At 33.0% G+C, this 25,437-nt stretch overlaps 1 protein-coding gene across 1 annotated transcript in view; it reads right to left on the reverse strand.

Annotated features, from left to right (window-relative positions):
• The window catches only part of DNAH5 (dynein axonemal heavy chain 5), a gene marked incomplete at its 5' end in the record, with an annotated part of 276,873 nt that extends 251,931 nt beyond the window's left edge, over positions 1 to 24,942 (reverse strand). Inside the window, 7 exons of the mRNA XM_031946282.1 lie at positions 904 to 1,017; positions 3,267 to 3,443; positions 4,652 to 4,789; positions 11,186 to 11,407; positions 12,420 to 12,583; positions 23,722 to 23,806; positions 24,811 to 24,942. Coding sequence (XP_031802142.1) covers positions 904 to 1,017; positions 3,267 to 3,443; positions 4,652 to 4,789; positions 11,186 to 11,407; positions 12,420 to 12,583; positions 23,722 to 23,806; positions 24,811 to 24,942 — 1,032 coding nt within the window. The remainder of the gene's footprint in view (positions 1 to 903; positions 1,018 to 3,266; positions 3,444 to 4,651; positions 4,790 to 11,185; positions 11,408 to 12,419; positions 12,584 to 23,721; positions 23,807 to 24,810) is intronic.
• Between the last annotated feature and the right edge of the window lie 495 nt (positions 24,943 to 25,437).

A 25,437-nucleotide genomic window follows, 5' to 3' on the forward strand; every position in this document is an offset into this window, starting at 1 on the left:
TTGCATAGCCCTCCTTCACCGAAATCAAAATGACTTGAATGTCATAGCCTCGCCTCCCTGATATCATGGTCTTCTTCAAGAGTTCAGGACAAACAACAATAATCCACTATGAATTAATGTGTGAATACACTATTTTCTTTGTTTATTTTTAGGGCAGTTATAAGGCACTTAGCAAATCCAAAACACTGTGTTAACTGCCAGGGAAAGTTGAGAAGTAAGGCAGCCCCTTTTCTCAAAGAGTTCACATTCCATTAGGGAAAAACAGCATATACCTTTGGCTTTTTGTTGATCATCTTACCAATCCTGTTGTATTCCTACAATATACTGCTAAAGGCACAATACAAAAAACATATGACTATTTGTCCTCCAGTGAAAAATATCATTAATTCTTCTTAAAGGAATTGAGGAACATAACAATTAATATTCTCCATAAGGGTTCTTTGGGACAAGCACAAGATCTCATGAGTAAATAAAACAAATGGGTTAATGAATTTTACCCAAAACTGTACAAAATGGGATCTTAGAAAGTTCACTGGGGCCATTGAGATGTCATGATATTTTCAAGATCACTATGCTACTGTGTGTCAAAGATAGAAGCTGAACCTACTTCTTCCTGATTCTGCTGCTGATCTATGCATTACTCCAAACTGAATTTAAACATGTATCACTTAGTATAAATTACTTTTAAAAATGGAAACATTGTGTGTGTACTTTATATTTATTTAAAATACAATATTAAATAGCTAAATTCCTAGGCAGAGAGTTTTGTTTGTTTTTCCCTAGAAGACAAAATTAATTTTTAAAGAACTGCCTATAAAACTTGTGAATTGTAAAACTGTATTCATTTCAGTTAGTATAAGAAATTTTATCTGTTGAATAAATGAGAAAAAGTGCTTTACTTACAGGGTCACCATTGTATAAGGGGTCACAGCATTTTTCAAGTGTATACAAAAATTTGACATTGTCCTTGGCTTCATTAGCTGCATCAGTAATATGAGAATCCAGCTCCCGCCAAGTCTAAGCATAAGCCACAGGAAAAAAAAATCATGAGGACATCAATAAAGAAATATCTAATATCACTGTTGCTATGGAAATCATTTCATTGTGATTTCCTTGTATCAGCTCGCCAGTTTGTTCTACTCTACTCAAGGACTAAACTCAGAAGGGTGAAGAACTTTTCCATAATGATAAGCAAATTTGGCATTTGGACCATGTTTAGAAAGGAAACTTTACTGAGCTATTTTATGTTAAACATACCATTTGGGAATACACCATGATCTGCTCGGGAAAAAAAAAATGATTGCATGATTATTCTGCAGAATTCTACAGAACAACAGTGATGAGCAAAACACAAAAAGGAAACTCATACTTGGACATTTTTGCTCATTCTATCATATCTACAACTCTTCTATAAGCTTAAGATTAAAATATATGGGCACAGAACTTCAACAATCAGTTATATCCTATCCCAAAACAAAGTAAATAAGCTCCATTAGCTTCTCAGAATATATAGCTCTGATGCTCATTTTAATACTAATGGGAATTATGTGCACAAATAGAGAAGCAAATAGTTACTTGTGAGTGCATCTGTGAGTGCAGCTGAGTTCCTAGTTTGGTGATACAGAATTGCTTACTTTTGCTTCATAGCCCTTCTGTTATTGCTTGAACAGTTTGTACAATGACACTTTAATTCCAGGAGACATACTGTCAGAAGAACACAGCCATGTAGTATGCATTGTGTTTTACATCTTTTCATGATGCTATGCAGAATTCACCATATGTTTCTTTAAATATCCTATTTCTTCTTTCTTACTTTCTGAGTTAATTTGCAAAGCCCCAATTTTTATTGTGTTTACCACTTATCACTATTTTTTTCACAAATAGGAATATATTAACATGGAGTATTTTCTCAGTTTTGAAAGACTAGAGAAAGAAATTTATCTCCCTATGTTTCCCTCATCATTGTGATAAAAACTAGGATGAGTAAAAAATAGACTCGGCCTCCCATATCTTTTAGCACATAAACTGACTGACTTTCAGTGAGTGAAAATAAACTATCATATCATGAGTACAGGTTGCAAACATGGATTAAATGCTAAAATAATACTAGACCCTTTCAAAACCATCTCTTCTGTCCTTTCTACTTTAACCTATCCCAATATATCTTTCTCTCTTTCCTTGATGGCTCAGCATCTTCTAGAAGCAAAGGATGTTAATGCATCTAATCTTTACTAGGATCATTTAAGATGATCCCAAGAATGGAATTGCTAGCACTTAGTCTCTTTTCTGTGCATATCCATCTGATGGTATTTCCTCAATATTGAGCAAAACACACCCCACATATAAACTGATACTTAATAAATGCTGCTGATAATGTTGATGCCTATAGTAATAAATGAATCAACATATTATAAAATTATTTGTAGTCTATTATGAGTCCCAATTTGTAGTATATAGGAAACATCATTTATTGGCTAGGATATATATATATATATATATATTTAATGGAAAGAGAAATAACCACCCAAATAACATAATATATGTAACATATACATTGAGTCAATAATTTCTACTTTATAATGTTTTATCTATATGTCTGACAACTTCATGTTCTTTTTTATGATCTTTTTAAGGCTGAATATTCCCATCTCATCCAGGCTGTAAGTGTAGGGATAAGCCAACCCTATTAGTAATCTGCAGGGAACTTTGACCTGCTCTGTTTCTAATGAAATCTATTTGTCTTTCCTGAGAAGCCCAACCTGCTTACCAAGAGTTCACTATATTTATGTCAGACTTGGTGAGGTTGCCTAATACCATAGAATTCCAGATCTTAAGAGGTCTGCCAATCTTAGCCTCAGCGATAGCAGGGATTATAGGTGAATGACACCATGCTAAACTAGAATCCTAATTAACAGAAAACACAAAAGATGGATAGATAATTCAATTTGTCCATTTCTATTTTATAAATAGGCAGTTAGGTGGAATCATAGATAGAATGCCAGATCTGGAGTCAGGAAGACCCCTCTCCCTGAGTTAAATCTGGTCTTAGACACTTACTAGCTCTGTGACTCTGGGCAAGTCACTAAACCCTGTTTGCCTCAGTTAATTTATCGATAAAATGAGTTAGAAAAAAAAATTTTTTTCAGTATCTTTGCCAAAAACTCCCAAATGGGATCACAAAGAGTTGAAAATGACTCTTAATAAGTCAATAACAACAAATTCTATAAATCAGAAAAGAAAAAAAAAAAAAAAAAACAGCTGAGAACCTTCAAAAGTTTTGATTTTGCAGCAGCAAGTACTCCCAACACTGCCTTCACATCCGGGCCTTTCAGTTGATCCAAAAGGTAGTTAAATTTGCAAAGTCTCTTCTTCCAGTAATCTAGTTCTGCTCTTGGCCCAAGATCATCTGCCTCTGTCCGGAGTTGATTGTTTTCAGCAAGAACCTTTAATTACATAAGGAATATTTCAGTTATAAAATGGAGCAAACTGATTAAAATGATACATATATATATACATATATTTATATAATAGATAAATTTTAACATTGGTATGCTGTGGATGACAGCCATTCACTAAAGTGTCAATAATGCAATCTTGAAATAAAAGAAACGAGAATAACTAAACTATAAAATTATTCTAACAGCCATTAGATGTTTCTAACAATATGCATTAGTTTCCAAATCTTGGTCAAGAATTTATATGAATAGTTAGGTGTAAAGGGCCACAGATAGTGGGGAACCCTAGGTGAGGTATAAGACCCTTAAGTCCAGTAAAATGAACACTGATGACAGTGTCTGATTTGGTTCCCCATGCCCCACTAAGGGCTCTCAGCCTTCCCAAGAAGTCAGGAGTTGTGACAACTTGTGTTGTAATTAAACCAGAGTTATACCAAGTGGCAAAGAAACATCTGCACACAATAGAAAGCTGTTTATGTAGTCCCACATATGCAGTATATAGTTAGCACATGCGCAGTGTGCTATACTTATGTAAGGATATTAGGGTATATAAGGTTGAGAGAATTTGGAATAAATGAACTCCATGTTTGACCATCTACGTGAGTCCTGCCTCTTCACTCCTCACCTATAATCAAGGATTCGGCTGGTACCAAGATCTTCCAGAAAGCTAGTCCGAACATTATAGTTAGGGAAAAAATTATTTAGAGACTACCAACATAACTTCAAATGGTTAACTTTCAGCTTTTATTATTTTTGACATTTATTACAAAATAAATTTCTTTTGGAATTTTATGACAACTCATTTGGAAAAAGTTTAAATCCAATATTCCTACTTAGAAATCCTCCCAAAAAATTTTAAAAGTTTCTCGTTTTCTGAAAATATTATCTCTTGACAAAGTAAGGAGCGGTATCTTGGTACTTCCAGAAAAAAATCTGCAGCTCTCTAAGTATATGCATAAATATAGGTGTTTGTATTCTTTCTTACAATGTCCTATTTTATGCTTTTAACTTAATGTTAAGGAAAAATGAATTGAATCTTTCCTCTTTTAATCATACAAGGACCATTAGTGGAAAAAAAATCTATTTTTAAAAGAACTCAAGTTATTGTATGATATAAATGACCTATCTATTCTGTTTTTTGATGTATTGTTTTAGAACTACAGACTCTGGAAATGTTCTGTACATCTGAAAATTACCTGTTCTGTTTGTTTGATCCACACTTTCATGCAGCCTTCTATTTTTTCCAAGGTTTCACTGTTGTTAGCTGTAGATATATAATCCACAGAATCTTTCAAAGTTTTTAAATCAAATATTTCACATTTTTGGAGGTTTACCTGCACAAAAATTAAAGATAAGAGAAATGAAATATAATCTCAAAAGAAAATTTTCTTTGTGAGAAGCAGAATGACATAGTGGATAGAGATTCAGCCCTTGGAATCAGGAAGACCAGTGTTTGAATACTATCTCAGACACATGCTGGCCTGTGTGACCTTGGGCAAATAGGCCATTCATCCTCTTAGTGCTTTAGGCAATCTTGAAGGCCATGACTTTGCAGAGAAGATCCTGACCTGCGCTGATTAAGGGAATTTCCTATACCAATGAAGTCACAGACCCCTTCCCACTTCCTTTTTTTTTTTTTTTTTTTTAAGATTACATGCATCTTGTGGTCCAGAATGAATCAATAATCCTAATATACTGTAAAATAAAAAAGAGTTGAGAAAGGTTTGCAGGCCCAGAGATCTCTTTTGATTTAACAATCTATCTCCTTAAGGTTGGGATAAAAACTCAATCTATATATAGCCACATTCTGATAGCATCTCAAACCAAAAGGATTTCTATGTGACTTTTACTTCAATGAGGAGGAAAACTGCTGCTATCTTAAGGAAAAGGAAAAATAAAATGGCCATGGCTTCCAGGCTTTCAGGTAAAATGAAATTCCATACAACATGTTTCTGTGCTTTCAGCATTTGCTTTCTATCATTTTTAAAAACAATCTCTAAAAAAACCTTTTGAAAAATAATTGTTTGGTAGTTTCATTGGAGATGTATGTATTAAAATTCAATTTTCAAAACTTAATTTTTTGGGGGGAATTGGAATTTTCCCAGATACTTTGCTTTGTATGCTAAATATAGAGCAATTTAAAGTCAGTGCTCCTTTAAAAGGTCTAACAATATTGATTTATTCATCAAGGTCTATGAGGCAGTATGTGATAGTAGAAAGGAAGTGGTCTGCAGAGTCAGGACGACCTGCGTCCAAAATCCTGCCTCCAAGAACAGGGACACAGTTAATTTTGATTATAACATAAGTAAAATGGAGAAAGTTCTGGCTCTGGATATATTACTTTCGTTAAGTTACTTAAATGTGATAAGATCTTGAGTTGCTCAACAGTAAGATAAATTGGATGAACTAAATGGCCTCTAAGGTTACTTCCAGATCCAAATATATAATCCTATGATACTGGCTGAGTCTGGTAGGAAAAGTTACTTAATCTTTCAATTCCATAGGCAAATCTTGAAGACTATAACTTTAGAATAGAGACTGACCTGGATTTGTAGAATGAATAATTTTTCAAAAAAATAAAAAGCCAAGATCTACTGGCATTTTACCGTGAGAATCTCCAAAGGGCTTGATTAGTACATGTTTAAATAACTGCAAAGATCTGTTACATGTTTTTTTGGTCCTATTTAACCTTCAATTAAATCAACTATTAAAAGAACATTAAGAATGAAACCAAAAATAAGACAATGACAAAGGGAAAATAAAAAAGAGCTATCACAATTATTGACAGATAACTTACTCTTTTGAAACAAAATACTCTGGAAAAGACTTTTTAACAGTTTATACATAGACAAAAAATGAAAAAATTAAACATAAAGATGGGAAAAACAGCTGGAGCAGAACAAACACACTCAGAGCTGGTCTCTGCTGGAAATCAGACAATTTTGAGGGGACTGAGGGATTGATTCTTCAGAAATCTTTTCCATCTCCATAAAATCTTCACTAAAATAATCTACATAGGTTTCTAAGACATCATTGATAAAAATAATTAAAAGGAAACAAAGCCTTTCAAAAAAAATTCTTCAGCAGACTACATCTTTACAATTGACCAAAAGGGTCAGAGAATTTAAGATTCCACTGTTATTACTGGTTATTGACATTTTAAAAGAAAAATTCCCCTTTAAAGCTCCTAAGATAGCCAGCAAGATATCATCCATATCTATATGTATATGTGTGTCTCTGTGTGTGTACGTATAAATGAAACAAGTTTCTTAGAAGAATACAACAGAAACAACTTTATTCAATGAATCTGTGACTAAAAACATGAAGTGAAATTTAAAACAGCATGATGTATCTTAGCCAAAGAAACATATTATTGTCATGAAGCACATCCCATATACAATCCAAATTGATACACTTTAGATAGTAAGTCATTTCAGATATTCTAGTTTGTAGATGAAATTGTTCTGATTGCATTGTCCCAGAACATTGCAAAACCTCATAAATTAGTCCCATAATCACTCAAAAAAAATTCCACCTTAACAAATGGAATATAAATTAAAAACAAGTAGATGGAGAATGCCCATTTGTCTAGAAAATTATGCAAACTTGGATAAAAACATAAAGAGATGACACATTGGCATATGATCATTGTGAATAGACAATGAGTTGAGTCCAGAATTTAACAGGTGGAGATTAATAACAATGACTCTAAAAACACATTTAAGGTTAAATGATGTTCAATATATTCTGTTTGAGGAAGCAAGGAAGGGTATAACATATTTTAGAAGAATCATTGTCCAAAATGATTAATCCGCTTAAAAGGGTTTTGGAAGGTTGAAGGTTTTTGGAGATTTGTGTGTATGTTTGCTTGTGTGTGTGCATGTGTATTATTCTGTTTACATTTAAGGAAACAAACTCCAAGACCAAGTCAATTGAGCAAATCAAGGGAGGAATGTGGCTGAATTGTATAAAAGAAACTTTCATGACATGAGTGTTTTCTCTTCCCCTTCATAGTGTACCTTCCCTGAATGCTAAGCTTTAAACTAGAGTCGTCAACTGCTTATTCATCTCCTGCTTAGGATTTTGTTAACTGTTGATTTAGTTACATGGCTTTATTGGCAATCATATTATATTCATTCTTTCAGACAAAGACTTGAACCACTCCTTCCTCCCCTACTGGTGTTCTTTCCTTCTGTCCTGGTTATTTGGTCCCTATTGGCTAGCAAATGATGCAGGGTGAATAAGCAACTCTGGCAATAGAGATCTAATAGTATTATTTCACTTCAAACCACAATCTACTTACCACAACTCACTTAAACTTGGAGACAAAATTAACTAATAGAGGACTTCTTAGAGACGGATTCCTCTCTGAGAGTATCTGAATCGTTGCAAAATAAATCTACTCTGCTCTTATTTCAGCAAGACCTCTAGATACTTGGAGGCAGGAGGGACAGGGGAAGCCATTAGCTTTATGGCCAAATGGAAACTGTTTATAGACCCCTACCTTAAAGAATTTCCCACAGTCTGAGCCAAGGTAGTCTTTATAAAAACCCACCCTGTAAGAGCAACCCTCTGTTGACACTCCTGCTTCATTAGAAACATTCCCCTCGTTAGCCAATGTGGATTCTGTCTAGAACTCAAGAAGAACCATGAGGTTGTTCTTTAATCCCAAATTACTAATTACTGATTCACCAACTCAGATAGAAAAAGAGGTCAGAGCAAAAAACATTACTACATCCCCAAGACAAGACCAGGACTTGTCATGGAATACCCCTGGCTTCTGGGATATATTTTTAGAAGGCCTGGTCATATCTATCTATGATTAATTGTTCTGGGCAGAGGAATCCATCAAATTGCCATACATTATTAAGTACCATGTCCATATCTAATCCTTCTTTAAATCAAAACCCTACCCCTTTGAGTTTTCTTCTAGCATACCTATTCAATTCATGATAAGAATAAGCCTGTATAACACAGATGGTACCAAGTCTAGACCAACTAGGAACTACATCAGGATAAAGACCACAGATCTGATTAGCCAAAGATATAACAGCAAAGAAAGCCATTTTTAAAGTCCAAAAGACCTGGTATCAAATTCCAGTTTTGACATATATTGGCTGTGTGACTAGGCAAGACACTTAACCTCTCATTGCCCTAGAAAATTCACTAAAACTGCAAGTTACAGAGAAAGTACCAAGCCACAATAGAAAGGAAATAGTCTCCTTATAATGAATTCCTTATATTGATAAAATCACAGGTCTAAACAAACACGCAGACATATATATATATATATATATATATATGTATGCTCAGTTTTTTAAAGCCAAAGTCCATATCTATACACACACACACACACACACACACACATTTGCACACTACCCTATATATATCTAGGTCAAAGAATCCCTATATTCCTTTCAGAGTCAGAGAACCTTTGTTCCTATTTAATTATGAATTCTTTAAGATCATGAATGTGTTGAGGCTTTGTGTTTGATTGGTTTTTCCCCCAGAGCTTGGCACAGAGCCTGAAACATAGTTAGTGCTTAATAAATACTTGTTAATTTGACAGGTTCAAATTCTTCCTCTGACATTACCAAATCATTTAACTTCAACGGGTCTGCTGTAAAATGAGGGAATTGGAAAAGATAGCATCTAAGATCCCTTACAATTCCTAAATTAATTATCCTATAACCCTCAGAATCCACATATCCATATTAATATCTACTTTGGTGGAGTTTGGGAGCAGGATGGGGTGAGTTGTTCTATAAACTCTGTATGCTCAGTTTTTTAAAGCCAAAGTCCATATCTATTGGTAACAGTCAAAACAATAAAATAGTTATCTGTCCTCCAGATCCAGTAGACCAAATGGGCCAAAGTAAGTGGGCACTGAGAAGGCTTACCCTTAATTTGTACAATCTATGCCTCCCCCTTTCCCAGTAATGCTAGATGTCAGTTGATTAGCAGAATACAAAACCATTTTGTGGAGCTCAGATGAGGTCATGATTAGCCCCTAGCACTGTCATAAGCATTTACTCTAGCAGACATGCTGCTTTACTGATGATCCTTTGCTTCTTTCTCAGTATCAAGTCTCTGAAGATCTTTTCAGTACTGGAGAGGCAAAGAAGTTAACCCACATAAGCTGTGCAATTGCTGCAGGTTTGAAAGAATCAATTCTATCTGGCCAGATGCACTTGTTGGTTTGGTCAGAGACTGTAGTTCTGCACAAAGTTATAAAAAAGAACTAGAAATGGCCACATCACCCTCACTAACTCAATACTATTTCAACTATGCAAAAAACTAAAGGATTTGTCCTAAACATTATTATCATCTGGGACCAATAGAAATTAACACTAAAAACTGATTGTTAAATTAGCTAACAAGGAGGGTTATACTCACTGAATCAGATCTGTAAAGCATATACAATTTGTTCCAAGGAGGATAAAGTAAAGAATAGAAGATAGCTTTCCAGAGCCACTAAGATCTGTATAAATATTGGGTTATGCCTTTTACTTTACACAGCAACCCTTGAAGTTTTCCAAAGGTTAATTAACTCAAGATTTAACAGTTAATGGACTCAGCTGGTGGGTAGTGGTCTATCTTAATGTTAAACACATGATCACATATTTCCACCACCATGCTCCCAACAATAGGCCCAGCCCAAACTAAAACACTCTCACCAGTGGCAAGTATCTACCAGTTCAGAAAAGGGTCAATTTGAAGAGAAGATGGAATTTATGAGGTATGTATTAAACTGGTGGTGAGTTCATATAAATTCACACAAGGTAGAAGCCTCACATTGAAGAAAAATCTACTGCAGTTTGCTGTTCTATGGAGTATTACCACTACTTTGTTTTGCCAAGGTCCCATGGGTCTTTTTCTACAGAAGTCCTCAAACAGCTATGAAAATCACACTCAAAACAATAGGAGAAAGTTAAGAAGGTTTTGATTATGCTTGGGTGTGTACTGTGCCTTGAAACCTGCAGCAGCTTAGAATATAGATCACCACATGAGATTCTTTTCCCTAGCATAATTTAGGAAAACATAAACACAGACACAAAGATTAAGTCACTAAGGTAACTATCCTCCCTAGAAAAATACTGCTCTACCCCACAGATCTCACCTGACACTTGAAATCTCTCTCCTCCGCATCTAGAGTACATAGTAAGGAAAAGTTATGAGCATAGATGAGAAAGGTTGATGCCTTTGTTAGGACTATTTGGAATAGCTTCTGTCATTTCTTCTTCCTTTAGTTCTTTCTTGGGTATGTGAGTGTAGAGGTGGGTGTGGATGTGGGTTTGTGGGAGAGAGACAGATACAGAGAGAGAAACAGAGGCAGAAAGAGAAACAGAGAAAGAGGCAAAGGCAGAGACAGAGATTATTGTATGAAGAGTGAGATATGGACTAAAAAATGTCATTATGTCAACAACTTTCAATTGTATACTGGAAATTTTGTCCCTTTAATTCAGAAATACGCTGCATTAGGTAAAATTCTAAATCATTGTCAAAAAATTGATGTACATGCAAAACATCAATTATGCCAAAGAAGACATGGCTAGTTTTATATGATGGTCTGAAAAAACTTCCTTGAAAGATTCCTAATAATTTTTTATACAATTAAATGCTTCTGGAATTAAGGATGATTCACACAATCCAGATTATAAAGAATTTAATTTCTTCATTGGATCAGTAATTGTTTTAGTTTTTTTAAGGAACATATTGTAAATTCTTACCTTCTCTTTTAAGCTCTCCTGAGCACTAGAGAGGACACTCACAAAGCCCTCTAGAGAATTCAGAAAGTCCTTCTTAATTTCAGATGATTTTTGGAGACCATCTAGCTCACCCCAGCCACTGTTCATTGCCTTGATTGCTGGAATGAAGATTTTTGACAACAAATGCTCCACACTTTTTAGAAGACCCCCATTGGTAGCATCTAACATATTGAAACAAACTTCCTGGAGGAGAGAAATAGTTGTTTTAAACTAAAATATAGTTAATCTTTCAACATCAAATAATAATTTTAATCCTCTAAAAGGAAAAAAATAAGTAATATTCCATTTAAATTGTATATCATTAATTCATGGTAGCTTAGAGATGATACTAGTTTCTCAAAGTCTCAAAGGAATTGAAAAAAATTCAATAAATTCAATCAAATTGGAACTTTGAATATGCATCTAGCCTTTTACTATATTTTTCTCAGCCAACGAATGTCACATGAGTTCAGAGATTGAAATCACTGGAAAGTTCAACATGAACTGTTTTGACCACAGTAATTCATTATCGTTGTCATAGGATTATTATAGATTTTTAAATAGAAAGGATATTTTAAAATGTCATTGAACAGAATCACTTTATTTTATAAAGTACTAAGACAAGTGCAGGTAAATGATGTGCTTAAGGTTTCATATAATAAGTTTCAATGCCTTCATGAAGACCATCTAAGTCTACAATCTAAAAAAACTGCTACAAAGCCTAATACAAAGTCTACTAAGGCACAATGAAATAATGGTTCTTTTGAAGTCACCTCCACACCTGAAATGCTGGAAATCTTTACTTGATTTTAGGTGGCTACCAATTAAATGTGTGGGATTTTCATTAGTTATTTCTTACTTTTTTTCTTCCTTTCTTCCTTCTTTCTTTCTTTACTTCCTTATACAACTAGCCCTAAATATATTTCTTTACTGCTATAATAAATAATGAAAAAAATCATTTCTAACAGAATAGTAATATGCATCTACATCTATCTTGCCATTATTGAGACAAAAAATGAAATTTCCAAAAAATAACTTTTTGTCTCAATATAATTTTGATATCACAAATTCTTCTCCTTCCACTGAGTTACTTCTTTCAAAATTGCTGCTGTCATAGTTTTGCCTAGATGTCTCAACTACAAAATATCTTTTAAATCACTTTGAAATATAATCTAAGTAATAAACTCAGAGTAAATAATGGATCTTGACCATTTACCAGATGGATGTTCTCAGGAGTGATGGCTTTGGAAGGAGATGATCTGATGAAGAATATACATAAGCCAGTGAGAGCAACATCTTTACCTTCAGTCACAAATACTTTAGATTTCTTAACTCTTCCAGGAAAAAGATTTGACCCTCCTCCTGAAGTGCCAATTTGTCCTGCAAATGCAGAAATTCAATTCAATCAACAAAACAGTATTTTTTCGTCATACAAATTTGACATAAATACAAGATATGATATTTCCTAGAACAAAAGTTCTTAATTTTTTATGTCATTGACCCCTTCAGGAGTCTCATGAAATCTGTGATTTCTCAGAATAATTCATAAATAAATAAAACAAAATACATAGGAAAGAAAACAAGGTTTCCTTTCCAATATAACATGTTATAAAGGAAACAAGTTATATTGAAATGCAATTATTTTTTAAATTGTGGTTGGGTAATATATGTTGTACTAATGTTAAATAAAATATATTTAAAATGTAAGCAAGTTCAAGGGATTTTTTAAAGATATAACAGAAAAAAGTTGGTTGTTTCTTAGCTTAAATCAGAACACTAAACTATGATATAGCCTTAGACAAAGAAATATACATGTCATGTTGAATACCACTCAATTTTCAGTAGTAATGTAAAATAAAAATATCTGTAATTTCAAAAATTCTTTTAGATGCTGGCAAAAATGAGTGTCATTTATTTCTTATCCAAGTTAACTGATTTCAGAAATTCAAAAAGAAGTCTAAGGATCCCATGTTAAGAACTTTTATCCTAGAAGGAGCTTACAGGTAAAAAATATATATATATATATATGGTAACATATATGCAAGCCTCTATTGTTGAATAGGCTCCTATGATGCTGTGACAGATTAAGTTCACTGCTCCATGCTCAAGTGTATTGACCTGACCCAGGTAGGAATCACTGGGGATAGGGATCCCCACTGTGCTTTAGACAGGGATTTCTCAGACCCGCAGAACTTGGGCATGGTCTGCTTTTACCAGAAGTCACTGAACAAACATTGAAAAAAAAATGAAGAAAATTATGTTTACTTGAACCTATGCTTAATAACAAAGTTTGTTTACTTGAACCATGGCTCTGATTAACCAGTGCATCACATAATGTAAATTCTTTCCTGAAAACTTAAGCTTACAAATGTTATTGAAAATATTTTTCATTAGTTTGCATTATCACGAATATAATGATACTAAAGTATCTTTCATTGTAATACTGTAATTCCTATGTGTTTCTTTATCCTCTACTAAAAATCCAACCCTGTTACTCATTGTGCCATAGAAGTAATTATGAGTTATCAGAGGCTATAAAAACTAAGGAGAACATCTAATAGGTTCTATCAAGCTGAAAAGGCTTCAGGAATGGGTTTCATGACTAATATCACACAGAGAAGAAAGAAAAAAAGGGCTAGATTTAGGGGACAAGATAAAGTGATCAAGCCTAGTAATTTGTATCAGCCATACAAGAACTGGGCTTCATTATCTCTCAAGCCTCTTCCAACTCCAAAATTTTTCAAATCTACCAGCTTCTCCTAATAAGAATCCAAAAGGTACTTCTCCAGAATATTCAAATGATACTTGGACCTAAAGAAAAAAAAATATCCTGATCAGAGAATTTGATATCAGTAAATAGTTCCTTTCAAATATTATTGACAGATAACTATCCTTAGCTATCAACTTGAAATTCAAACCTATTGAAGCAGATAGAAAAAATTGTTAAGAACAAAGAAATATAAAATTAGTTTGAGGTAAGGTGAGGAAATAACTCTCCCAATTTGATATTTTCCTCAACTCAAATCTGTCCAAAGACACTTACTAGTTGTGTTACCCTGGAAATGCTTTTTACCTCAGTTTTCTCATTTGTAAAATGAATTGGAGAAAGAAATGGTAAACCACTTCAATATTTCTGCTAAGAAAACCAAAATGGTGCTATGAAGGGTAAGACAAAACTTAAAATTATAAAATAACAACAAAAATCAAAGAAGCAGAAAAATACAGAAATCCCTTTTGAAAAGTAACATTTATTTTTAAGAAAATCATTCCCTCAGAGGAAAAAAAGATTAATGTTGATCACAGAATTGCAAAAATAAAATACTTTTCTTTCCAAAATCCTTAGAGTTGAATATCTAATAGATTAATTAATAGCAAGCTTATAATATATAGTTAAGGAAAGAGTTTGGGAAAAATAGGAGCAACAAATATATAACAAGAAGAAAAGATAGGATAGTCAAGGGTAGAGGGTAAAGAATGACAAATGGCAAACAGACAAAGTATTCATTGTCTTCTAATGAAACAATTTTTTGCTCTTCTGGATTTATGGTAGAGTGGTTAGAGAACCAACACTGAAGATAAGAACACCAGTTCAGATGTCATTCTGCCATTCCCTGGCTGTTACACATCCTGATATTAAAGATATTAGCATCCTGGCAATATCAGGAGAAAATGAGGATGGTGTTTCTTGTGCTTGAGTTGGTAAAGTAAACCCTTAGTGGTAAATTTATGAGAAGATATGGACACACATCTAGACACAAACTGGTGTGGAGTCTATACCTTTCAAAAGAATATCCAAATCACTGAGATAATAGGGTTATGGTAGCATTTGAATAAGATTAAACTACCACAGGTTGGGATATCTTTCATGTCTTAATTCTAACCTGATTCTTATAAGTAATTTGGGTGTCTACTTTCTACTTTATTTTTTCAATGACCTATAAATTGCCATTTCTAAGTAATTAAGGATGATTGTTAATTGATTTACCTTGAGGTAACATTGATAACTATCCTGGAAAGTATAACTTGGCACATTTCATGGTATTACCTAGAGTTCTTTCCTATATTTATAAACATATATTGGGAGGTCTTAAGGATATTACTATGGAAAAAAATATAGTGAGGATTTTTTTTTTGTCTTGATCTGTGATTTCATTTGTGAAGGGAATTCTCAGTGGGGGGAAAAAGTTCTCTTTTCAATGCAGATGAGCAACTACTGTTCAACCTCAAGTCTCAGAGCATGGCCCTGAACATGGTGAGGTTAAGTGACTTGTTCTCGGTCATGAAACAGTGATATCAAAAGTGATTTTTACCCAGGACTTAATAATTTTGAAATTGACCATCTATTCACTATATTCAAGATCCAGACCAAAAGAGTAAAAGGTTTTCCCAACTTCCTGAATAAAGTGGAATTTCATGATTACAGGCCCTTGAGTTTTAATTAACAATCTACAGTGAGAAATTCTATCAGGAACCTTTTATAAATGTAAATTTCACTTTGAATACATATGCCCTTGTGGCCTTAAGATTTGATCACTGGTATGGAACTTAGAGATAACTGCATAGGGAATTTAATCACAATCTAATATAGCATCAGTTTTACATAAGAAACATTAATCTCTCTTGGAAATGAAATTTAAGGGGTTGATTTGTTTACATAAAGTTATCTTAAGGAGGTGGAGCCAAAATGACAGTACAGGCCCAGACTCAGATGAATTTTCCCAATGTAATCCTCCAAAAACTTTTAAATAATTCCTCAAATCAAATTTTGGAGCAGCAGAACTAACAAAAGGTCAGATGAAGACATTTAAATAGTCTAAAACAGATTAGGAGGTCCATAGGAAAAGTATTTAACACTCACATGGATACAGGCCCAAAATACAGCAAGAACACCAACCATAAGCCTTACAAGCAGTTGCAATAGCAGCAACAGCAATAGTTTCTGTAGCGCTCGGATAGAGACAATAAGGGAATCCAACAATTAGTCTTAAAAACATTAAAGGGGACTCTTGGCTGATATTGGGGGCAAATGATTACTGATTGGTTAACTGTTCTAGAGTAGGTGGAAAGAAGCTCTTGGAATCAATCAAAAGGGATCAAAGGCCCTGGTCATAGTGCCAGGACTAAGAGAAGTGCTTGAACTTGTGACCATAGGAGAGCATGGGATCTGGTCACCATTGCAAGGCTAAGAGGATAAGTAGAATAAGTGGTATTTAGGTAAAGGCTAGAGAACAGACTAGCAAAGCAGTGATCATATCTCTCCCAGAATAACAGCACCCTGGGAGCACCATAAACTTGAAGAATCCCCTGAACTAGCTCAGAAACAGCTCAGAAAAAAAGCCTGAAGGTTAGGATAGTTATTTCCCTATGTCCCAGTAAGCAAAGCCCAACATTAATATAAAGTTCTTAGTCAAAACATAAACTGAAAAAAATGAGCAGACAAGAATAAAAAACTTGACCATAAAAGAATACTATACTGGTATGGTAGCCTAAAACATAAACTTAGAAGCCTCAAAGAATTATGCTAATAGACCCCAAAGACAGCAAGAATTCCTGGAAGAGTTAAAGAAAGAGATAAGAATGGTAAAGGGAAAACTGGGAAAAGAAATAAGAGAAATGAAAGAAAATTGTGAAAATGAATTAATAGTTTGGAAAAAGAGAAACAAAATAATTCTGAAGAAAATAGCACCCTGAAATGCAAAATTGGCCTAATGATAAAGAAAAGATAACACTTCACTAAAGGAACAGCTTCTTTAAAAGAAGAATTAGACAAATGGAAAAAGAAGTTTTAAAAAAAGCTTACTGAAGAAAATAATTCCTTAAAAATTAGAATTGGATGATAAATATCAAAGGATATGAAAAGACAATTTTCAGATGAAGAAATTAAAGCCCTCCATAGTCCTATGGGAAAAAAAAAAAGCTCTAAACCACTATTAATTAAAGAAGTGCAAATTAAGATAACTCTGAAGTACCACTTCATACTCTCAGATTGGCTAAGATGACAGGATAATGGTAATGATAAATGTTGGAGGTCATGTAGAAAAATTGGGATACTAATACATTGTTAGTGGAGTTGTGAACTGATCAAACTATTTTGGAGAGCAATTTGGAATATGCCCAAAGAGTAATAAAACTGTGCATACTCTTTAATTCAACAGTGTTTCTACTAGATTTGAATCCCAAAGAGATCATATAAAAGGGAAAAGGACTGACATATGCAAAAAATATTTGTAGCAGCCCTTTTTATAGTAGCAAGGAACTGAAAAGTAATTGGATGCCCATCAGTTGGAAAAATGACTGAATAAATTATGGTATATGAGTGTAATGGAATATTATTGCTCTATAAGAAATGATCAGAAATTATTTCTGATAATTTCAGAAAGGCCTGGAGAGACTTGCATGAACTGATGCTAAGTGAAGTGAGTGGAAGCAAGAGAACATTGTATACAACAAGAAGATTACATGTTTATCAACTCTGATGGGCTTGGCTCTTTTCAACAATGAAGTGATTCAGGCCAATTCTAATAGACTTGTGATGAAGAGAATCAAGAATCCAGAAAGAGGACTATGGGAACTGAAGGTGGATTGCAACATAGTATTTTCACCTTTTATTGTTGTTGTTGTTGCTTGCTGATTTGGTTTTTTTTCCTTTTTGATCTTATTTTTTTCTTGTGAAACATGATAAATGTTATAATATGTTTATAAGAATTGCACATATTTAATCTATATTGGATTACTTGCCGTCTAGGAGAAGGAAAAGTTGAGGAGAGAGGGAGAAAAATATGGGACATGAGGTTTTGGAAGGTAAATGTTAAAAACTATCTTTATTTGTATTTTAAAAAGTTATTGTTAAAAAATAAAAATGGAAATGGCAACAAAGAAATTAGAATTGGACAATTCTAATGATTCCATAAGACATCAAGAAACAATAAAATAAAATCAAAAGAATGAAAAATAGAACAAAATGTGAAATAGCCCATTAGAAAAACAATTGACTTTAAAACTAGATCTGGAAAAGATAATAAATAGATCCAGAAAAGACATTTTAAGAATTATTTAGCTACGTGAAAACCATAATCCAAAAAAAGAATTTAGACATAATCTTTCAAGAAATTATCAAGGTAAACTACCCCAATATCTTAGATACAGAGGTTAAAATAGAAATTGAAAGACTCTACCAAGAGGCAACTAGAAGGTACAATGAATAGAGCACTGGCTCTATAGTCAAACAGACCTGAGTTTGACCTCAGATACTTAACACTTATTAGTTTTGTGACCCTGGATAAGTCACTTAATCCCAATTGTCTCATCAAAAAATAAACTAAAATAAAATACAAAGACTCAACCTCCTGAAAAAGATGCCAATATGAAAATTCCTACAAATAGGATAGCTAAATTCTAGAGCTCCCAAGTCAAGAAGAAATTCCTTCAAATAGCCCAAAAGAATATCATGGAGTCACAGTCATGATCACTTAAAATTTAGCAGCTTTCATATTAAAAGAGCAGAAGGATAGAGATATGATACTCTAGAAGGCTAAGGAGTTATGATTACAATGAAACATAATCTAACCAGAGAAATAGTATAATTCTTCAGGATAAAATGTCAATATTTAATGAAATAGAGGACTTCAAAGCATCCCTGATGAAAAGACCAGAGCTGAATAGAAAATTTTACATTCAAATAGAAAACTCAAGAGAAACATAAAAAGGTAAAAATGAAAGAGTAATCATAAGGGACACAAAAAAGTTAAACTGTTTACATTCTTTTATGGGAATATGATACATGTAATTTATAAAATCTTTATTATTTAGGTAGTTAGAAGAAGACTACATAGACAGAGAACACAAACGTGAGTTAGTTAAATGGGAAAAACCTCCAAAAATAAAAATAGAAATAATTAGTGGCTAGAAAGAAGGATGCACTGGAAGAAAGGGAGAGAGAGAGAGAGAGAGAGAGAGAGAGAGAGAGAGAAAAAAAGAGAAAAAGAGAAAAAGAGAAAAAGAGAAAGAATGGGAAATTTTTCTCACATAAAATAGATAGACAAGGAAGACCTATTTATAGCAAAGAGGAAATGGGGATAATGGTGAATTTCATTCTCATTCATATTGGTTCAAAAAGGAAGTATATACATACATACTAAGTTGGGAATAGAAATCTATCTTATAAAATAGGTAGAAGGTGGGGGGAAGAACAAGAGATATGAGGGAGAAGAGGTAATAAAAACAAGGGTGGATTAAGACAGGCAGTAATCAGAAGCAAAACAATCTTCTGAGAACAGAAAGGTTAGAAAGAAAGAGAAGCCACAGAAGAAAATTGAATGATGGGAAATACACACTTACAAATCATGACTGTGAATGTGAATGAGATGAGCTGATTCATAAAAAAAAAAAGGTAGCAGGATGAATTAGTTCCCTCCATCTTAAAGAAATGAGACTTTTATCAGAAAAATTGTATATTTTTTCTGATACAAAGACATGTATGGAGTTAAAATGAAAGGCTGGAACAGAAATTCTAATGTTAGGTTAAAAAAATGGGGGCAAATCTAATTAAAAAGAAATCATCAGGGAAATTATATTATGCTACTTTTTTAAAATACCTTATATCAGAAAAAATATACAATTTTTCTGATAAAAGTCTCATTTCTTTAAGATGGAGGGAACTAAGTCAAATAAAAAAAAAAAAAAAACAAGAGCCATTTCCCAATTGATAAATGATCAAGTAATATAGTTTTCAAAGAAAAAATGATCAATTCAATTTTCTTCTGTGGCTTCTCTTTCTTTCTAACCTTTCTGTTCTCAGAAGATTGTTTTGCTTCTTAAAACATCTACTACTTCACATTTCTTAGGAATGACAAATGCTGCTGGGGATAAGGGGAAATTAGGTACATTAATTAATTGTTGGTAGAATAGTGAACTGATTCAACCATTCTAGGAAACAATCTGGAACTGCCCTCAAAAAAATGATAAAACTATACCTACATTTTGACCCAGCAATACCACTACTTGATCCACATCCCAAAGAGATTCCTCAAAAAAGCAAAACAACCTATTTGTACAAAAATGTTTATAGCAGCTTTTCTCATGGTGTCAAAAAATTAGAAATTGAAGGGATGTCTATCAAATGAATGCCTGTAACAAGTTGTGGCACATGATTGTGATGAAATACTATTATATTATAAGAAATGACAAGATGGTGCAGGTCTGGAAAGATATTTTCAGAAAAATGAGGCAAGACTTAATGAACTGATACAAAGTGACGTAAGAACTGGGATGCCATTGGCTACTCTGATCAACAAAATGACACAGTATAATTCCAAAGAACTCATAATGAAAAAATGCCATAAAGCACTGATGAATTCTGAATGCAAATTTAAATATTTTTTAACTTTTTTCTTTTGCTTTGCTATATGATTAGTATTAAATGTTTTGCATAATTTCATATGTATAATTGATTTTTGTTACCTTCTTGTGAATGTGGAAGATGTGACATAGAGGGAGGGAATCTAGAAATCAAAATTTTAAAAGAATGGAATGTGTAAAATAAAGTTTTTAAAAGAGGAAAAAAGTGAATTTGGAAAAGTAAACTTCCAAATAAATATAGAAACCAGAAATTACTAAATAATTTTACTAAATTGTAAAGGGCTGAAACTCTTCAGTTCATGCAGTGAGGTTGAACAAACAAGCACTTAAGGCTAACTACCGATTGGACAATACTCTATAAGCATATGCTTGAAAATGGCTCTTCCCACTATTCTGTGCTGGATCAATAATTGGTGTACACAGAGAATTGTAGGAGGGACTAGGGGGTGGAATAAGACTAGCCAGAGTCACTTCTAGGCAGGAGGCAAAGAAGGAAGGTCACAGAGATTCTGCTTCTATCCAATTCAATCCTACCTCTAAAGACCAAGAATAAAGACTAAGGACTTTTGCTTATCCTGACTCCGGCTTATTCTAAGGCATCCAGGGTGCTAACGGGGTCATCACACTAAATTATTATTACTAAATAATTACTAAAACATATTCTACTATCTGCTGGATTTTATGTAGTCAGAATCATAGAATATAAAAAATATAAAGGACCCATCAATTGGAGGATAGCTAAGCAAATTGTGGTATAGCACCAGAGGGAAATACTGTAAAAAATTATGATAGAGATGATTTGAGAAAAACCTGGGAAGATTTATATGAACTCATATGTTTATTAGCAGAAATAACAGAGCAATATATATGTATATACATATACATGTATGTATATATATATATATATATATAAACATTCCAAAAACTATGAAAGACTTAGAGCTATAATCAACACTGATTCCAAAAGACTAATGATGAAGCATGCTTACAAATGATGGACCTGGAAGGAAACATGAGACTTTTTTGACATTAACAATGAAAGAATTTTTTTGTCTGACTATGCATATTTGTAGGAAGAATATTGATTTTTTTCCTATTGGAGGAATGTAGAGGAGAAAGGAATAAAATGTATTTTTGTTCATTTAAAAAATTGTTTTTTAAAAGATTGAAGAAACTTCTGAGGTCAACAAGATTCCTCTCTAAAACATCCCTAACAATTATTAACAAATTCAAAGTAGTGCTAGATTTACTTTAAACGAAAATGGAAATAGTTTATCTTGCTCCAAATTTATAGAGATTCAAAAAAAAATTCCACTTTTCAATAGATTACAAGAATTATTGTGGAGCAAAGATAGTAAGTAGTGAGTACAGTCTTCCTTAAACTCCTTTAGGCCATTTCTTAAAACTGCAAATTTCAATTCTCATCCTATTCTTTCTTGTAGAATATTTTGAAGAATGAGAGCAAATACAAAAAGGAAAGGCAAAAGATGCTAAATTAAGCCAAATAATGCTGCTTAGAGCCAAACAATGCTATTTAGACAGCGGCAGTATATGGAAGATGAATAAAAAGGCACACAGTATGGTCCTGCAAAAAAATAGCATCAGGAGTTTTAGACCTTAGAATCACTCATTTTTAATGCAGAAAAAAAACTGTGCTTATCTTAAAATATAAGCTGCTAAAGTATGCTGTAACAAAGTTCCCCTCTGCTTCTCATCATAGTGTGAGAGGTAAACTTGTGTTAGTGAAGGCTGTCCCAGCGGAGGAGAGTCTCTGCAAAGTTTTATGAAGCAGACAAATTTTAAGTATGGGCCCATTGATGAACTAAGGATCTACTTCTCAAGAATAAGCCTAGATAAATATATATGGGTTAGACTGATCACCAAGTTGTCCAGAACATAATAAACAGTTCTTGAATATTATAAATCAAGTCTCAGAGAGCTTGGGACCAGTGTTTAGATAGTGTTTATACCATACCAATATAATCATTAATCTATATATTGTTGAAATGTTACAATAGCAAAGCTGATGCGTAAGGAAAAAATCATAAAAACAATGAGCTACCATACCTACAGGAATTCTTGCCTGGAAAATATACAAATTAAAACATTCCATCTTGTTTTAAGTTCTCTAAAAATGTAGTGAACCTTCTTAACATAATAATTTTAGATCAATAAGCCTGGGTAAATGCCAGTTATTTCCAGTTTGCATGGGTGATTCTTCTAGTTTTCAGATTATGAAATCTAAGCATATAGCATAGTCTAAAAGCAATAACTAATTTTTTTTTGCAAAAAGCATTCATAAAGAGTAATAAAAATCTATGGATATGCTTGGCATTTCCAATGCAATCATAATATGCCCATTTATGTGCACAGTACAACCTTTAAAAAAATACAATTTGCTTAAAAATAGAATCACATATATACTAGCAGCAGATCTTGAATCCAAATAAAGATTTGTGAATCTTTCTTATGTAAAAATGATTGAATTTCTCATGACTAAGTTATACCATAATCTTCACAAATAAATTACAATGTGATATTCAACATTGAAAAAGAGAATTCTAAATGTCTTGAAAATAATTTATGGCGTATTACTGAATTTAAGGGAGTAACTTGAATTATAAGTGAACAAACCACAGAAAAATGTATTAAATTCTGAAATCATTTGTTAAGAGAATAACCTAACTTTAAAGAAAGATTAATTTTCATAATTATAGGACCTCATTCTGACATAACACTGTCACAGACCAATAAATGAAAGAAAACAGCTCAAAATATAAAAAGTTATCTGTTCTATTTGTCTTTGCATCAAAGAATCATATATTTAGAACCAGAAAGGACCTGAAAGGCCATATAGTTCTACCCCTTCATTTTGAAAGATGAGGTACTGAGGCTGACAGAAGTTAATTAGCTAGTTTAAGGTTATGCTCAAGTGTAATGACTAGTGAGAAAGTCAACCAGACCAAAGCTGGACATGTCTTTCTTAACCCCTTGAAGCAAAAATGTGATCTACAAGTACCTCTATGTATAATCACAGAACAGGATATTGACTCCAAGATAAATGGCATAGTTTGTTCGCATACTGCTTTTCTTTTTTTACAGAGAACTTTTTTAATAATCTTGAAAACATTTCTGAGACATACAATATTAAAAATGTCTACCTGTTTCTGCTGCCTCCACATCTTGATAGTAAAACATGAGGTGATGGAAACCGCCAACAGTAAAAAACTGATCAATTCGTTCAACCTGGGTTAACAAATAATAATAATAATCCAAGTTGATAAATTTCTTTTGTATTAGAATCAGTCTCATTCAACTCAGCTTAAATATCCAGAGTTATAGCTTGTAATCATCAGATGACAAGGTAGAAAGAAGCTTAAAAGATAATCTAGTATATTCCTCCTGCCTCTAGGTATGACCATATCAAACCCATCATTTAGAGCTTAAAATATGTTCTGTTTTTATCTAAATTATGAAAGGATAAATATCTCATTATACTCTTATTTGTTTCTAAGAAATATTTCAATTTGGGGAAGAAGTATTTGTGATAAGTTCACCCTTCCCTGCTTTTGAGTTTTTTAAATGTGTGTTTTATTTTAATGCCATTTTATTTTTATTCTGTGATAGAACTAAATTCTAAGACCTTTAGAAATAAAGACAATATCTACTAAACAACAGCCTACTACATGGTAGATGATTAAGAATTGTTTTTGTTTTTTTTAAGTTATCTGAATATGTGTGACTGAAATAATTCCATGATTCTTCTAAAAGGTACCTTGAACTATCTTGTTAGTCTAAACATGTGATTTCCCAGTTAAATTTTACTTGATTATGAGAAAAAATATAAGAGATCAAATACATTGGAAACACAAATCAAGAAGCAGCTAGAAGAAAGGGCTTACCTTGTGTACCTGAATAATAAAGTCCTTTTCTTTAATATCCTGAATCTACAATTCAGTCAGAAGTAGAAGAATACTTGCCATGCCCCTCAAACCTAAGCAAAGTAGATTTCTACCATTCTCATAGATTCTTTGTAGCCTAAATTCACTCGCCAGGGATTTAGAGATCCTCTCTCATAGGGGCAATATCATTAAAAGTAGGTCATTCCTTTGTAATCTAAGCCTCCTTTCCAGAAGACAACACATTCAGATTTTAGCAAAGCACAAGTGCTAAAATCAAAGGACTCCACTTTGGAATTGTGCCCTATATTCTCTCTTTCATCCTTCAGTGTTTTATAACATGAAACATACCTGATTCCCCTCCAGAATGGCATCTTCTATCTCTGCTTTCTCCAAGTCCACACAGCAGGCTAAAATGTCAAAAAGGTAGTCGTGTCTGCTATCAAGATGAGCCCGCTTAGCATCTTTCTCTTCCTTAAGCTTTTGCTGAATAAATAAAAAATATATATATATATGGAAATTGCTTATTCACCCCAAATAAGTTCATTTTATTATATCTTAATTTTATTGTTGCTGTTTAAGTCTGTAGTATTCAAATAATGTCTAAGTGTTAGGTCAATCACCTCATTTTATTTATTATCCTGATTTTAATATTTCCCAGTACATTTTATATTACTAAAACTGGAAGCTTCAAATTATAAGGTCTTGAATGAATTTTAGAACACCATCACTTAAATCAGTCTTAATCCCTAGGTAGAATTTTTTTTTAAATTACAAAAACCTTTGGGGGACATATTTATACTGATGTTCTTGGACTTTGATTCTAATTAGGAAAAGGGAAGCAGAGAAAGGTAGCCCCTCTGGACACACATGATTGATAGTTCCATATTATTTGCATATATAATAACAGCTCACATTTATGTAGTTCTTTAAGATTTACAGAGTGCTTTCCACATAACTCAGTAGGGTAGCACAATA

Source organism: Sarcophilus harrisii, chromosome 1 (genome assembly GCF_902635505.1).
Source record: "Sarcophilus harrisii chromosome 1, mSarHar1.11, whole genome shotgun sequence".
In the NCBI taxonomy this organism is placed as follows: domain Eukaryota; kingdom Metazoa; phylum Chordata; class Mammalia; order Dasyuromorphia; family Dasyuridae; genus Sarcophilus; species Sarcophilus harrisii.